This window comes from Emys orbicularis, chromosome 3 (genome assembly GCF_028017835.1).
Source record: "Emys orbicularis isolate rEmyOrb1 chromosome 3, rEmyOrb1.hap1, whole genome shotgun sequence".
NCBI classification, from domain to species: Eukaryota; Metazoa; Chordata; order Testudines; family Emydidae; genus Emys; species Emys orbicularis.
In genome coordinates this window covers 44,497,942-44,515,528 of record NC_088685.1, presented here as the reverse complement: position 1 = coordinate 44,515,528, position 17,587 = coordinate 44,497,942, and the positions used below count along the sequence as shown (strand labels likewise).

Here is a 17,587-nt window from a genome sequence, read left to right as displayed (position 1 = left end):
ACCAACAGAAGTTGGACCAATAAAAGATATTACCTCACCTACCTTGTCTCTCTAATATCCTGGCACTGATACAGTTACAACTGGTTGGTCTTTAGTCAAAATTGACAAATGGGCATTGCGGATATAAGTGAACTGAAAATGTACAAATGTGTTACCTTGAAGAAAACATTAATACTTAGAAGGCCTTGAAAGATCTTTGCTGATATGTCACTGAGAAAAGTGAATTAAATCTATAATGCAATACTAGTTCAGGTCAATGGAGTGGCTGGCTTACACTTTATCATTAATGTGGGTGAAAGGTTTTGTTGTTCCTAGACAAATGCATCCTGCATCACTGCACTCGTACCTGCTAATCCTCTCATAGAGTCAGTGCAGCTCCTGTCTCAGAAGTCTTATTGGAGAAGAAAAGTATTTTATCTCTGTAGTTGTAGGTATGAGGTTGGAATACATTATAAGCATTCTATCCCATTGATTCCCATCGAAACACAAAAATGGAGTGCAGGTGATAGTGGTTGGAGCTTTGACATTAACATTTCCTATGGCACTAGCTCACCCTCAAGCCTTTAGACATTTTTGATTTTATTGCCTTATACTTCCTTCTTTACTAACTCTGTTAGTGCCTGATCCTGCAAGTTGTTGAACACTCAGCACCCTCAACTCCAATGGGAATTGGATTTAGTAGTAAGATCACATTTTGAATTATTACTAAACTATATAGAGCAGGGGTGGGCAAACTTTTTGGGCCGAGGGCCACATCTGGGTAGGGAAATTGTATGCAGGACCGGGGCAGGGGGTTGGGGTGAGGGAGGGAGTGTGGGGTATTGGAGGGGGTGCGGTGTGCAGGAAGGGGCTCAGGCAAGGGATTGGGGCAGAGGAGGAGTGCGGGGTGTATGAGGGGCTCAGGGAAGGGGGTAGGGGTGCAGGAGGGGTGCGGACTGCGGGAGGGGGCTCAGGGCAGGGAGTTGCAGTGCAGGAGGGGTGCAGCAGGGGGCTCAGCGCAGGGGGTTGGGGTGCAGGAGAAGTGCGGAGTGTACGATGGGGCTCAGGGCAGGGTGTTGGGGTGCAGGAGGGGTGCAAAGTGCAGGCAGGGGGCTTAGGGCAGGGAGTTGGGGGTGGGGTATAGGCAGGGTTTAGGCTCCGGCCGGGCACCGCTTACCTCAAGCGGCTCCGGGGTGGCAGCGGTGTGCACTGGGGCCAGGGCAGGTACCTGCCTGCCTGCCCTGTCCCCGGCCCCGAGCCACTCCCGGAAGCACTGCAGCCCCTGGGGGAGAGGGGGTAGGGCTCTGCGTGCACTGCCCTTGCCGCGCCTCCAGGTACCTCCCCCGAAGCTCCCATTGGTCGCGGTTCCCTGTTCCTGGCCAATGGGAGCTGCGGGGGGCGGTGCCTGGAGGCAAGGGCAATTCATGGAGCCCTCTGCCCCCCCACCTGGGGGCCACAGGCACGTGGTGCTGGTGGCGCTGCGGGCCAGATCCAAAGCCTTGAGGGGCCGGATCCGGCCCATGGGCCGTAGTTTGCCTACCCCTCATATAGCGTGAATACAGAAGGAATTCAGATATAAAACACCATAAACTCTCCTCCACCCTTTCCCTAGATGCTATCACTTGCAAGCTTTACTAAAAGCTTAAAATAAATGTTACCTTTTTAATGTTACAGCATTTAGTTGCAAAAAAAAAAAAAAAAAAGAAAGAAAGAACAGCTGCTGAGCTACTTGTCCTTCTAGCGTTGCCAATTTTGTTTGGACTGTATTCCTGGAGGTTTCATCACATGACATAATCTTTAATTAAAGATTAATCTTTAATTCCTGGAGACTCTAGGACAATCCAGGAGGGTTGGCAACCCTATATCCTTCTTTCGAAAGAATATGTGATAGTTTACAAATATTGATTTTGATGTTTACTTAAAAATGTCTTTTGTGTATACTGTGGTGGTTCTACACTCCTGACCCAGGCAGAACTCCAGTTGACTTGAATAGGACTTTTGGCTAGGGGAAGACTGCAGGAACAGTTTCTGACATATTGGCTATCTGTGACATCTTTCCCAATTAACTTTGTGCCGCTTGAGGCTTAAAGGGGTCTGTCTAGCAGGGGTCCTGAGCACTTCAGTAGAAACTCTGAAGTGGATCTAATCTGGGTCTGTTGCTAATAAGTGGCTATTATAAATGTATATTTTACACCCACACAGTCCCTCACTATGTTAAAACAACATTATTAATAAAGCACTCAGCAATTAAGAAATGACCCCGGCCAGTTCTAGCCTCTTCTCCCAGTCCCAGCCACCTCACTCAAACAGTCCCTGTCTCTCCTTCCCCCCAACATCCCAGTCCTAGCCTCCCCACACCTTATACTGCATTTCATGTTGCCAAATATTGTCTTACGGTTAATTTGTGTCTCCCTGTTTGTTTCATCCATCTCTTGGCTTATACTTGGACTTTTAGTTCCTTGGGGTAGGGATTATCTTGTTTGTTATGTGTCTAAACAATGCCTAGTAGAGTGGGACTCTGGTCTATGATAGGTTCATAGGTGCTACTGTAATAAATAAAACAACAACAACAACAACAGAAAAAAGAAAAAAGAAAAATTTTCAGTAGGTTTTCTCATTTTGTTTAATTCAAATGCCTACTTCTCACCTGTTTTATGCCCCATTAAGGTTGCTGTTTGGGAGGCTCACACATACTCTATACTTCAGGAGTGGCCAAATTGTGGCTCTTTAACCGTTAAAGTGTGGCTCACGGAGCCCCCCACAGCTCCCCTCATTCTCCACCTACCAGAGTGGGGGAAGGGAGCTCTGGACCTCTGCCTTGCAGTGGGGTGGTAGAGTAGGAGCTTCCGCCCAGCAGGAAGGGGGGTTTGGTGGCTTCAGCCCTGTGACGTGCACCTGCTGGAGCTCGGGGATTCAGCAGGAGTGGGGCTGAAGCGCCAAGCCCCATCAGGCCCCTTCCATGTGGATGAAGCCCCAAGCCCTGTCATGCATGCCCCGGCTCTCGAACTTTTGAAGATTGCCATATGTGGCTTGGTGGATCAGTAAGTTTGGCCACCTCAGTATAGTTTGTCCTTATATGACCATATTTTAAAAAGTAGAGAAAAAGAACATGCTAATAAATTCTCCTGCAATGCAGAAAAAATAAAACAAATAATCCAAGCATATAGGTAATAGTTTCTTCTTAGAGCTGCAAAACTGTCGAGATCACTTTGCAATTCTTTTTTGACTGAAATGAAAATGGTATTAAACCTCAGCTGTCATTCTCAACTTCCCTTGAGAGATTCAAAACTAAATGCCGCTTAAGGCTTTCCTAGAATCACTTGAAGCCTTTAGTTTTAACCATCTTGCTTTAGAAACATAATCCCTTTGTTTCTTAAATTAGTTGAAAAGTAAATTAATGTAATATTTATTGTCCCTCTTTAAATGTCAATTCCCTTTTTAGAAAATCAAGGGTATTTCTGTAATTTCATGCATTTAATTGAAGTATGTAAGCAAATGTCACTGTGATTGTAAAGGATATTCAGTTTGGCCCAAAACAGAACCTTTTACTGAGCCATCCTTGCTTCCTGACTTGCATCCAACTCCATTCCTTTGGGGGCTATTACTGCTACTTCATCTCCCAAGCATTCCCTCTATACTGACAACACTCAAAGGGGAAAAAATAGCTATTTTACTAGTGACCATAATTCTTTGAACAGAATGTCAGTATTGATCCAAATTTCTTCAGTGTTTTTAATATGGATTCTAGTTACTGGGCTGGGATTAGGGTTGTGGTTTCTTAGAAATCTTGTGCTGAATCTTGCATTTAATTATACACGGGTGTATGCATGTAGCATCAAAGGCCACTGCTTTGAAAGGAGTCTCCCACTTTTGTGCCAAGAGCACATTACATTTCCCAGACTGCAAATCTATATTGATAATCTAGTCAAAGAGCTACTAGAAAAAATAATCTCTTTCCAAAATGAAAACCACGGTTGGATTTCCTATATAAGTGGTATGACAAAATTGAAACCTTTTATCCAGAATTCCCCATCCCAAGAAAACACTGATGTTTAGTACAGAAATAGAACCTGGACATGAACCACTCCTGATCTGGGACTTGGTTCTTCAAAATAAACTGAAGCCCTGTTGATTCAGCCCATCTCTAAATAACAGAGGAACATCCCAGAGGATGTGGGAGGAACAGATTATTTACTACATATTTTAAAATCAGTACAATAGATGGGGGAAGGATTTGTAGTTACATTTGTGTCATATAAGGGCTTCTTAGATAACAGCAAAAATTCCTCTTGGATATAGTGATGTGGTGAGGGCTCAGCATACTAGAATACTGCATTTTACCAGGTATGATGTGAGGATGGAAACCAGAAAAGCTGATGCTTTCAATGTCTTTAGTATTAGGTTGTAAATGTTTTTTCCAGTTGCCTTTGATAAAATCACAAGCTTTGTGTATTGTGTTATGAAATGGAATATAGGAGTGCACAAACGTACTCCATTGTCCAGGCATTCCGATTCTCTATTAAAGAAATGACCCATTCAGTCTAGGTGAATGATATGGGGACATCATCAGATAAAAAATATATAGTTTCCTAATCTAAGTTATTAAGTTTTATTTAAAGATTACTAAATAGCCTCTTCATATTTTAATTCAGTTTACTTTTGCAATTCTCTCAGTTTAGACAATGAAAATATATTTGTCAGCTTTAATTTATCATCAGTTTCTAGACAATTTCACTTTCAGGTTCTCAGACACTAATGCAATACTGAAATGTCTGAAGTTGCAAACAATGTAAAGCAATAGGTCATGCTTGTTGTACGAAGAAAAAAAATATCCATTGAATTTAAAAATAAAGTCAGGGAAAAATTTGAATTGGTCGTAGGCTTTATAAAAGTCTGCTTTTTACAAAAAACAGAATATAGGACTTCAATGAACTTCCTGGGTCACTGAGTTTCATTCCCTGCTGTCTCAAATAATCCCATCACAAATCCCTTTTATAAATGTAATAAACTCCATCTGAAAACTGGTAAAGTTTGTCCCCACAACTACTATTGGAAGGCTGCTCCAGAACCTCACTCTTCTGATAATCAGAAGCCTTCTTCTAATTTCCAGCCTAAATGTATTCATAGCCAGTTATATCCATTTGTTCTTGTACAGATATTGCCCTTTACCTTAAATAGCTCTTATCCCTCCCTGGTATTTGCTCCTTCGTTTTGGACCAGGATTTACCTGAGAGCACACCTATAATATAAGATAGGAGCAAAGATGACTATTAACCATTCACTCAACTAAAAAACCAAGCAAAACCAAACAAAGCCCCATACCTAGGTATTGAAAACTGAAGGGGGAGGGGATTGTGTCACAAATATTAATAACATAAAAATAATACAACCTGTTCATTGGACTGAATTTTGGAATTCTTCCTATGTAGTCATAGAAATTAATATTGGAGGCATTTAATATATATCCCTGAATATAGCTCCCATCAGTATTTCAGCCAAATGTGAGTCAGAAGTACAGTGTTCAAAACAACAATACTAATTGTGAGATCTTGTATCCTATGCCATACAGCAATGGGTGGAAAAAAATTTTACCTGGAAAATTTTGTTATTTCTCCTCCCACCAAGAGAGTAATTTTGCCATAAATCTGGCTCCTGCTTCTATGTTTCTTGACTAGTATTCATTATGTCCATCTCTTGGTGTCTTGCCTGAGCTTCCTACTAGCTAATACTCAGAAGAGAACTGGCTACAACTCCGTCACCATCTGTAGCAGGTTTCAATTGAAGACAAATGTATTTAAACAATTAATTGATTGTAGTTGAAATTTGCTCTAATATTTAACAGGAGAAGTAGTTAATTCTATCCTGAATAGCCACCAAGCCAGCCAGATGAGTAGTTGATGGCCTCAACTGGATGCAAAGTAGGAAGGTGGAAACGATGGAAAAACAACATGGTGGGGGTCTGAGTCCTTCCTTAAAACGATAGGAGGGGAGAGATTAGATCTAAACCTGAAAGACCTACCAATCATAGATCTTATGTAAGTTATTGTGAGCCAGTGAAGTGATGGGGCTGGAGTCAAAGTTGAAATTTCAGCCTAGATGTAAAACTATGTGGCCTTTGTGCATAGTGAATTATATAACTATTGACCTAGATATAAATGAATCAAGTCTATGAAAGAGTTTATTCACTAAATGTGAAGTAGGTGAAGTTCTGAGAAAACTATTTATGTTATTAACAAAGCTCACTCTCATAGCTTTTACAATGTATTGTCAATAAAAGGAGTTCTGAATGTGTGGAATATAAATGATATTCCTCCAACTCATGGTATTTCTACATTATATATATATGAAAATGAAAATTCTGATAGTAATTCAAAACATACTATAGATTTTTAAATTACACAAACATATTTTGTAAATATTGCAAGATGAATTGTTATTTTTTATGTGTTTGCTAACTTTTTAAAATTATAATTGTATTGTTTTTGGTATATATAGCTCCCTATTGCAGCTTAAACAATGTCCCAAAGAATGGTGGAACTTTAAATAAAACAGCAGGTTCAACTGGAAGTAAAGTGCACTATTACTGCAAGCCTGGATATAGAATGATTGGCCATAGTAATGCAACTTGTAGACGTCTCCAGAATGGCCTGTATCAATGGGATTCTCCTGCCCCGCTCTGCCATGGTAAGATATTGTATTGTTGTTATATATGTTTCCATTGTTTATGTCTAAAAATCTGTTACAAAATAAGAACACAGTCTTGCACAATCTTGCAAATACTTATCCATGAACGCAGTGGGCTTACTCATGTATTTAAATTTACTTATGTGTAGGGTGACCAAATGTCCTGTTTTTGAAGAGACAGTCCCCTATTTAAGCCCTCCTGCAGGTGTCCTGACTTTTTCTTAAAAATGGACAAATTGTCCCATATTTTCTGTCTCCCCAACCCCATCAGTACTGGCGGGTCCTACTGCTGGCTGGATCCCTGCTCGCCAGCTGCCTGCCCACCAGCGGTGAGTGGGGGGTCCAGCCGATGATGGGGGTGGGTGTGCAAGGCTGGTGGTGGGGCAAAGCTGAAGCCCCCGCTGTGTGCCACCTCCCATCCCATTTCCAACTGGCACTGGTAGTGCTCTGCAAGCTGTAGAGGCTGGTGTGTGCGGGCAGGCACCAGGTGGAGGCCGGTTACGTGTTGCCTCTGCTGTCCACCCATCAGCCCTTTACATTGTCCCCATCTCTCTGTCCTCTCCCTTCTTTGTCCCTTTGCCCCCCACCCAGCCCTTCTGCTTCTCCATATCCCCCCCACCAGGGTGGGTCCCACTCCCAGCACTGTGCGGAGAATCAGCTCCTGGTCGGAATGCTCAGCTCACCAGGAGCCTGGCCAGCAGGCTTGTTCCTTCTCCCACTGCCTCTGGCTGGGCCAGAGCCCTGGAAAAGCCCAAGACCCTCTGGCCTGGGAAAAACAACATGGTGGGTGGGAGGGTAGGGGTGTGTGTCACCCCTTCCTGTGTGAACCCTAAAGCCTTAAAAATAAGAAGGTAAATAAAAAGAATCCGACTATGCAGTATTTCCTTTTAACAGGGGCTCAATCAACTTGATGTTAATTTGAACGTTTGTACTGCATAGTTCTGATAGATTGCCATTGAACTCACTTGAATACAAGTAATTTTACCAGGTATTCAGCACAGGGAAATATAGTCACCCTACTATGTGCCTAAATGGGCACAAAAACTTGAAGGTTGTGATGCTATATTGTTATATAGCAAATGGAAAATAAATCTAGAGAACTCAGTAACATGGTTAAATCCAAAAGCTTCACATCTCCAAGCATAATTATACTGATCACTCCATGCAAGAGAATGAACTACAGGCGCATGGGACAGCAGGCTGCAATTGTATGTTTTAAGCATTTAACTGATCCAGTACAATGTTCAGAACTCCCACGATACAAACAGGAACTTGGAGTAGACCTACCTGGGACCAACCCTAGGACACTTGGTCCTGCTAGTGAAGGCAGGGGGCTGGACTTGATGACCTTTCAGTTCTATGAGATAGGTATATCTCCATGTATTACACAGCTCACTTCTGAATCATCTCCACCGTGTGTGTGTGAGAGAGAGAGAGAGAGAGAGAGAGTGACTGGAACTGGGAGCTGGCTGGGCAAGGGGTGATGGGGAGAGACTGGCAGATAGAGATGGAGACTGGGGCTGGCTGGGAAAAGTGACTGAGAGTAGGAGCTAGTGAGGGAAAGGAGACTGAGGCTGGACAAGAAGCTAGGGGATGGACTGGAGATTGGGAAAAGAAGTCTGCAGGGAGTCTGAGACATGGAGTGGAGGGGGGACAGTCTAAGGTCATATGAGGGACCTGGTGTGGAGGGACTGAAAGTCAGGATAAGGAGAAGCCTAGGACTAAGCTGAAGAGCAAGGAGGTGGAGACTAGGACTGGTTGGGCAAGGAGACTGGGACTAGGAGGAGGAGCCTGGAGATGGACACTGAGATTAGGATGAGGAGGTGTAGTGGGGGTGAAGAGAGGTGAGACTGAGATGAGGATCCAGGTATAGGTAGGAAAGAGGCAGGATGCGGAGAAAGACAGGCTGGAGGGCAAAGGGACAGAAGGATCTATAGCCACTAGATCACATTCCCCTCCAGAACCTGGAACTGCACCCAAGATTCCTGAATCAGCAAATATCTGTGAAAACCACTGGCAGATTGTGTCTCCTCACCCTCTCTTGTTTATCCACATAGAGGAAGACAGCCTACTACTGTTATCAGTTACTGTTAGCTCAAGAGGCAGAGGTCTGTATGTGAATCTAACCATTCCAATCCTGCTGATGAACCATGTGGGTGTCAATATGGTTCCATCTGATGGAATTTCTGGGGGGGGGTTCAGTTATTTTTAAACCTAGGAAACTGAACACAGAAACTGTGTTAAAAGAACATTAAGATTATAAATACAAGATTTACAAAGTTAGGGAATGCCCTAAGGCTTGTCATCACCTTGGCCTGCCCCTCTTCTCAGTGCAGCATAACTTCAGTGTTTACTAGTTTTCTTCTACATTTAGAACACTACTCAACCAATGGTGGAGAGAAATTGGCTTTCCCCAAGATGTCTTTGAAAAATATACCTAAAAATAGGTAATTGTGTATACGTTGATTGGAACAGATTTGAACGAGAAGGGGGAAAGTGGTTCTTTGCTTTGCTGCACAGGATCAAGGAACGTGTTCTCAGGTCTGAGGGACAGCATGGCAGAATTTACAGAGAGTAGTAGAAGCAAATTAAGGGAGCAGATACACAGGAGGATACATAGAGTATGAAACTGAGAGCATAATGTGGAGTTAGGAGTGAATATGTATAGGGCTTGAAGGTGAGGAAGAACAGCTTGAACAAGATGCATAAGCAATGGATACCAGTGGAAAACAGGTCCAAAAATACAGGAAATTAACAATAATAAAGCTGAAGTTAAGATTGTAAATAAGTTTGTAGTAACACAATTCTAAAGAAAACACAATAAAAGCTCAGAAATTCAAAACTAACTACACTTGGAACAAAACCTATGAAATTGCGCAAATGTATTAACTCTGTCCTTGTGACTATACCATCCTGTGCAGTAGGGTCTGTATTGAATATTAAATTATTATTAATAATGATTATTAATTATCACAACATTAATTTATAAGAATAAGGTATATACATTTACAATAAGATTTTATATGTAAAGAAGATAGTTTTCAGAAATTTTGGAGAAACATATTTATCTTGCATGAAAACACACAAGTCGTCCTTGAAAACTTATAAGAGCCAGACATATTTGGCCCAGTTTATAGATATCAGCATGGGCTATTTGCAAAGAAAAGTCCTTTAATTAAGTCTGAAATACCAGTAAAACTGATTCCATAGGGCTTAATTTATAATTAAACAACATGATTATGCAGCAAATAATGGTTGGAATCAAATTTGATTGTGTTTTAAAAAAAAGTAGTTTTTTCTGTACCTGTAGTGCAAAAGTTTCAATTTTAATATAAACATATCTCTAATTTAGGTTACGCTGTTAGGGTCAAATGGTATTTCCATTTCCAGTCTTTTCAAGTGGAGACTCACCTAATAATGCTCTACATGCTATATAAAGAACTTGACTATCTTCCAAAAAAATAACAATTTATTGTTATTACTGTTACTTTCAAAGCAACAGACAAGCATGAGGCACAGTGCATTCAAAATAATTGTAAATGGAGCAAATAACAACAGCTATAGTTAAAGTTGCTGAAACATTTTCATTATACCTCATATTATAGCACATCCTTGTGGCATTGGGCAGTGCAGCAGCCACTCAGCTTCAGTTTCCTAGCTGGTCTTCTGCTGCTTCACCCACCCTCCCTGGGGTTGCAGAGACTTAGCGCTCTGGCTAGGTTATATATAGTTCTATCCCTTCTGGGGTACTCAAAGTCCAAAACAAACATGAAGCAAGTTAAACTTTTCCCATTCTTCTGAGAGATCTGCTAGGCATCAGTCTTCCCCAGCCCTAGTGTATAGCCAGCCTCTTTTCTCTCTACCTGCTCCCCTCCAACTGAGCAGGATTCCTGCCTCTGCTCCAGGTGTCTCAATTTGGCTGACAGTCAGTAGTCTATTAACACTTTCTGGTCTTGCATGGAGGCTTCTGTGCCCCATTACACCCCACTTTCTCATTGTATTATAACTTTCTTTTTGGGGGTTAAAATGTTGCAGGACTGCTCTATACCCAAGGATAATATTTGTGAAAAGTATTTTTTACAAAAAAAAAAAAAAAATGGTTCAGATATTTTGGGGTATGAGGAGAGAGAAATACACTTTTTCCAGTTCTTAAAAAAAAAATTATAATGTTTTACACTAAAGCAGAAGGAGCAGAAAGCTGAAATTTGTCAGGGAGATAATCCTTAAAGTGGAAAGGTTCCTCTTATTGTCCCTGGAAATGTGTTGTTTTGTAATTTGGCCAAGTTATAGTTTTAAAAATGTTGTTCTGTCTGTATCATTTGTTGTCTCTTGTCTTTTACTTGGATTGTCAACTCACTGGGCCAGGGACAGTCCTTTTGTGCTGTGTTTGTACAATGCGTAGCTCCTGGCCCATGACAGGACCTCCTAAGTTTGGTGGTAATACATATAGTAAATAATAATAAGGATGTTACCATTCATATATAGTTTGATTCCTATAGTAGCTACCTACAAGTCTATATCTCTTCTTGTGGACTACTGTGAGAGTTGAGGTTAGCTACAGATGACCTGTTTTTAAGATGAGAAGGCTGCTGGCAGGGCATTTTAACCAGAGGCCCTCAACTGTACTGAACATCACCACTAGCTCAACACAACCTAAATTAGTGAACCTTCAAGACAAAGCATATCTGTTAACCAGGCTTTTGCTGAGAGGTTCTTGTAGGGAACCTTTCTTTTCTGGGTGCTAAGCATGTGGCTACTTTCTTTAATGTTTTTAATATTCATTTTTGTATTATTTGGTTTTAGAGCTGTTCTGATAGGCCATTTTTAAAAATTGAAAAAAAATAAAAACATTTACTAACTTTTCTGATAAACTTCTATAAAGGCAAGCAAAATCCTCCTTGCCATGCGAGAGCACTCACCACATGCTTGGATTAAGCAGGGTATATAATTCCATAGGCCTATAATAATGTCTGATAATAAAACAGACTTTCTGGCAGGGTGGTCATCTTATTGCCTGCTGGGCTACACAGAGGCTCTTTTGATAAGAAACACTGAGCAGCATCTTTGAATTATCACACTTAGCAGTCTGGCAATACCCAGGGGCGGCTCTAGCTTTTTTGCCACCCCAAGCACGGCAGGCAGGCTGCCTTCGGCGCCATGCTTGCGGGAGGTCCCCGGTCCCGCGGCTTCGGCGTACCCACCGCTGAATTGCTGCCGAATCTGCGGGACCGGCGTACCTCCCGCAGGCATGGCGCTGAAGGCTGTCTGACTGCCGCCCTTGCAGGGACCGGCAGGGCGCCTCCCATGGCTTGCCGCCCCAGGCACGTGCTTGGAGCGCTGGTGCCTGGAGCCGCCTCTGGCAATACCTGACAGTCCCCTGGTAAAAGGAGGTTGAGGTAAATGGGAATAGAATGATTTTTACTTAAAACAAAGTAAACTTTTTTTAAAATAATGTTTGGTTAGAAGTAGGGTGAGAATCAACAATAGAATACTAGTGAGCTTTTTCAGAAACAACTAACCTGACCGTGTGAAAAGATATATGATCTGTATTTATAAATATTCAGTAATGGATCAAATTAATCTACTTTAACTTCATTAAATTATGTGGAGTTACACCAGGGAAGAATTTGTTAAAGTAACATGTCAATCAAAATACTGTGTGTGTGTGTGTGTTTTATTTATGTATAAGAATTGCTATGGTATATATCATTGAAGTATCTGTGTTTTTATGTAGTGTGTTCACACAAAGTATATGTGAATAGATTTGGGAATCCTAAAGAATTTTTTTTTTAAGAAGAGGAAAAAGCTTTACTGTAGAAATAGAAGAATATTTTTGAGGGGGAACATTTATGAGCAATTGAAGTTGCATCCTACTTTCTAGGCAGTAAATAGGCTTTTCAGCTTGTGCTGATTATAGGCTCTTCGGAAGAAATATATCTTGCTGCAATACAAGAACAATGACGACAATTAAGGTTAAAGAACTATTCATTATTCACTCTCTGAATGCTCATAACCCAGCTGGAAGTGTTCATACATAAGTACAAAGTACATGTTGGTGGCACAGGATGTAAGTTTCTTCTAATCATTGAGCTGAGAAATGTCTGGACCCATTCATTGAATTGGGCAATTTTCTTAGTCTGTTCTTAGTCATTTTAGCAAGCACGTGGGAAGCTGAGAACAGCTTCAGTCCACTTATGTGTTTAACAGCATTGACTACTCTCAGCTGTTAAATGACCAAATGTCATTTTAGTTAGCTCTCTTCATCAAAGCTTGCTCCAGAAAGTCACTGTGTATTTGCTGTTATGTTACTTTATTCAAGCCAATGAGTGCTGACATGTTTTGTTTGGACACTATTGGTCTAAAAGCTATTACCATAATCAGACAAACAGTAGCAGCAGGAATACCACTTTCCACTATAGTATTATTTGTAGAGAGAGATGAGTAACAAATAGACAGATGGACTGTAACTGAAGTAGCACCAGAAGGTACTGCTATCATTAGCAATTACTGCAGCAGCAGTAGCTTAGCAACGTAAGGAATATACAGATCAGCAACAGTGCTCCTATATGAGTGGGAGAAGAAAACTAAGAGGGGACTAGGTGTGATGTTTAGGCGGAATGAAGATGGTGAAAGGGGAGTGAGAAGAGAGGAACAGATGCAGACACTGAGATCAGGGTGCAGCAGGTGCAATATTCTGTGCAACATGCTGGGGCTAGTATAACAAACAGATCTGTTTGGTGCAGCTTAAGCACTTGAAAGGTAAAATGGAATATTATACACCTTTTATTCTGCAGTATATCATGCAAATAATAGGGGGATGTTAGAATTCCTGGATTTTAAGAAGTCTCCTGCAATATTATCATCAAGCCAGAGTGCAAAGCACTGTCTGCTGACAGAGCTATTTTGCTGATAAAATGAATGCAGCAGATTCATTTATTTATTGTTCAAGTTACAGAGGTCCAAATTCTGTTCTTTCATTCCATAGAAAGAGTTCTGAATTTAGTAGCATTATACCCAGATTTCTACTGATTAAAGGAAGAACAAAGTTAGGCCTACATATAATATTTTTTAAATTTGAACCCTGATTTTTTTACTTTTAGACAGTTAACCATGTGCAGGCTTAAATCAGAAATTGATATCTTACTCCCAGTAAAAAAAAAAGATAAAACAAACAAAAAGTTGCCAGGAAATTAGAATTAACCCAGTTGCATCCCAAAGTAAACCCTTCAGGAGCCATGCCAAGGTTTGTTCTATCATGACTGAAAATAATTGAAAGAGAGGTTTGTGGGAGGGGGAGCAAAATGTTGACAAAATCCTGCTACCAACAGAAAACAAAAAACATAGTAATTGCAACTGAGAATGGGGAGAGTTTGGTAGTTTTAAGGGGGTAGAAAAACAGGATGGGATTTCAACTTTCTACCTATTTAAAAATATAAGCAAAGGCTCCCCAGCTGTCAAGTTCTTTTCAAATGGTGGGAAATTTAGTGTTAGTCTGTTTGTAAAATTCACATTGACTTTATTTTATAAGGAAGCAGTTTATTTTATCACATTATTTCAGTTCTACTTGCGTGTGCAATTTGGCATATTCCAGATGGGAGCAAACACAATAAAAAACCACTAACCAAGAACATGAACCGCATCTATCATTTCATATTGCCTAGTTTGTCTCATTGTAATCAAATTCCAAACACTATGTTGTATTTAATTTAAATGTATCAGATGTGACAGCTTTGAAATAATGAAAACAACTTTGTAGAGTTATGTTTATTGTACTGTAACAGTGCGTTGTGAAATTAATCATTTACACTGAAGCAGGTAAATTATACCATTAATTAAATTGATTTTTTTTCTGACTTGTGTTCAGTAGGCTTCTGGTAAAGGTTGGCCTTTTATTCTTTTGGCAAATGTTGATTTTATAAAATGTAAATAAAAGTCCACGGTCCAAAGAAGAAGACATGCAGTGGCAAAATTCTTTATGTTAAAATGTTGCATTGCTTCCTACAATTGAGCAAGTACATATGGGGCAGAGTTTTTCTTTTTCAACCCTAGTTTATCATCAAAGCTCATCCCGTACTGTTTAATATTTATAAGTATAACATTTAAACTTACATTTCATTTCTATGTTATATTTATCATAGAGTGATATATCAGTGACTGGACCAGAGCAAGAAGGTGATTCTGTACATATGTGGGTTTGGTTTCCTATGTAATCCTTAATTAAAGGGGCTTAATGTAACTATTGTGCTGTTTTATACTCCAAGTTGCTGTTTTAAAAAGACTAAATCTTTCTAAAGAAATAAAACTTGAAGAAGAAATAAGAAATAACTTGTTGTTTTATTTTAAATGCCAGCATAGGGCAAATGAAAAATCTTTCCCAGTTTATCAAGTTTTCAAGCACCCAGGAGTTAGCCCCTGCGGAGTGTGAAGCATGTTAAAACAAAGCCCCACAAAAAAGTTCCTACTTCTACAATTCTCTTTGCTAAAATCACTGGGAGTGATTAGTTGTCTGGGCAGTCTTTGATAACTGCAGAAGGGCTATATTGACTCAGGGATCACTGGTAAAGGCTTCTGACATAGGTATTTCCAGAAATGTACCTTATCTGGAAAATCCTGTGTTAGCAGGTATTGTTAGATACCATATGCTGGGCTCACTATCTCATAATTCTTTCCTTTTTTAAATAAATTTATATTTGTTTTTACTATAAATAGGTTACAGTGCTGTGTTGTTATATTGGAGCTAAAACTCAGTTGAATCAAACAAGCTGAAATCTGCATACTATTCCCTTGGAAGTAGCGAACCCGGTAATTAGTGTGATTGTCCAGCAACAGGAGCGGGACACTACAAGGAGATGTTTTCAGAGTGGCTCAGAGTCTGGGGTGCTCCTGTTGTTAACTTGCAAGGCAAAGTAGGGACTGGCAGAGCCTGAAGGCTCATGCTTGAGTGGCTGTAGGGCTGGCAGTGACACAGAGCTGACATCCAGCTACCACAAGAAAGACTCCCTCATGCTGGATCTGTGGGAGGTGGGGGGGGAGGGATAACAAGGTGACTCTCATTCCTGGGCATCCCAAGAAAGTGTCCCTGTCCCTAAGACCTTGGGTGAAATCCTGTCCCCTTGGAGTCAATGGGAATTTTGCCATTGAGTTTCACCAGGGTTAGGATTTCACCCCTTTTTCTGAGGTAGCAATCTTAAGGTATGTCTATACTACACGGCGTTGGTACAATTTCCAGCTTAAGGAGACATACCTAGCGCCGACTGAGCTAGCACATTAAAAATAGAGCGTAGCTGCAAAGGTGCAAGCGATGGGAGAGACTAGCTGTACTGAGTACATACTCACCCAAGATGCTAGGTATATACTTGGGGAGGCTAGTCCCTCTTGCTGTTTGTTCTGCTGCAACTTCACTCTATTTTTAGCATGCTAGCTTGATTCCAGTTAGCACAGGTAAGTCTCCAGTTGCATATTACAGTTCCATCTTGAAGTGTAGACATACCCTAATTGGAATGATGGAAGAGTGGAAAGACTACAGAGAAAGTGGGAACATAGCATTAGTAGATTATTTAATATGTGAGGTTTCTCCTTCATTGCTATTTTATTTGACTTTAGCCTGGTAATTTTGGGTACTTGGTGGATGATTCTGAGCCAATAAATGGCCTGTTGGCCTTTCATATGTCACTTTATTCTGACCGTTTGATATCTACTGTAACTGCAGAATTGACTGAATTGCACAAATAATAGATTAATTGATAAGAAAGTTGGCTTACATTGGCTATACTTTATTTATATATCCATTTTAAAAAATATTCCTGGATTAGTTAGAAAGTTGTAGATGTGGAGGAAATTGCACTGGTTATTGATGAGGAATGTATTATTATGCATGTATGTTTTTTGGTATATAGGGGTAAATGTGACTTTCAAAAATACCTTAACATTTCCATCTTTTTCCCCCCTCAGCTGTGTCGTGTGGTATTCCAGAATCTCCAGGAAATGGTTCAGTTGTAGGTAATGAGTTCACTTTGGGCAGTAGAGTGATATATGAATGTAACGAGGGCTTCAAGCTAGAATCTAGTCAACAAGCAACAGCAGTGTGTCAAGAAGATGGATTATGGAGTAACAAAGGGCGGCCACCTGTCTGTAAACGTAAGTGTGCATATATTTTTTCAAACATATTTCTTTTGTGTATGCTGAGAAAAGTTTTCAGTGGTGAAATTTAGATCCAAAGTACAAGGATCCCACATTTTGGATATTGAGGAGTACATTTTTATTCAGTATGTGATGAGTTAGAATGATACACAAATGCTATTAATGTTAAGAGTAGTGCAAAGCAGCCTTAAAGCTATTTTAATGAGGTACGCAGATATTTCTTCAGCATAAGGGAATCTCCACGTGCTGTCAAGCTATTATACTCCGCTCTTCACCCTTCTCCTTGCCCTATCCCCAGCTGCAAAATGATCTTTTAGGGACCACTGTAGCTAGGCACAGTTTAGTGCAGCCCTGAGGCTGCTCGAATCTGTGCTGCTGACCAAACTGCCTTCAAGAAAACACCAGGATCACAGGAATAGAAAGGTGGCATGAAGCTACCTTTATCTACCTCAAGCTGTGACAAAATCAGAGCTTTTGTACAGCTGAGGATCTAGCCCATAATTTGATAATATGAATTAGTATACTACCTGTGTAAGTATGCACAAATTCATATAAACAAAATGTATATGTTTTACGATGAGGTTCATACATCAAACATAAAATCAAGGTATCTTTTAAAGACATAGGACTTAAAGCCTACAAATAATGAACATACCTTATCCGTGTGTTCCCCTACTTGTTAATGATCTCTTCTCCACCTTCTCTATTTTCTGTTACAATTGCCTGTTGCAACTTGTTTTAATCGAAGTTGTACATTATTCAAGTCAAAGACTGTCTCTTTAAA

General features: G+C 40.5%; 1 protein-coding gene across 1 annotated transcript in view; it reads left to right on the top strand.

Annotated features, from left to right (window-relative positions):
* Window positions 1–17,587, top strand: part of CSMD1 (CUB and Sushi multiple domains 1) — a 1,638,713-nt gene that overhangs the window by 1,471,916 nt on the left and 149,210 nt on the right. Inside the window, exons 49-50 of the mRNA XM_065401391.1 lie at window positions 6,475–6,663; window positions 16,615–16,800. Coding sequence (XP_065257463.1) covers window positions 6,475–6,663; window positions 16,615–16,800 — 375 coding nt within the window. The remainder of the gene's footprint in view (window positions 1–6,474; window positions 6,664–16,614; window positions 16,801–17,587) is intronic.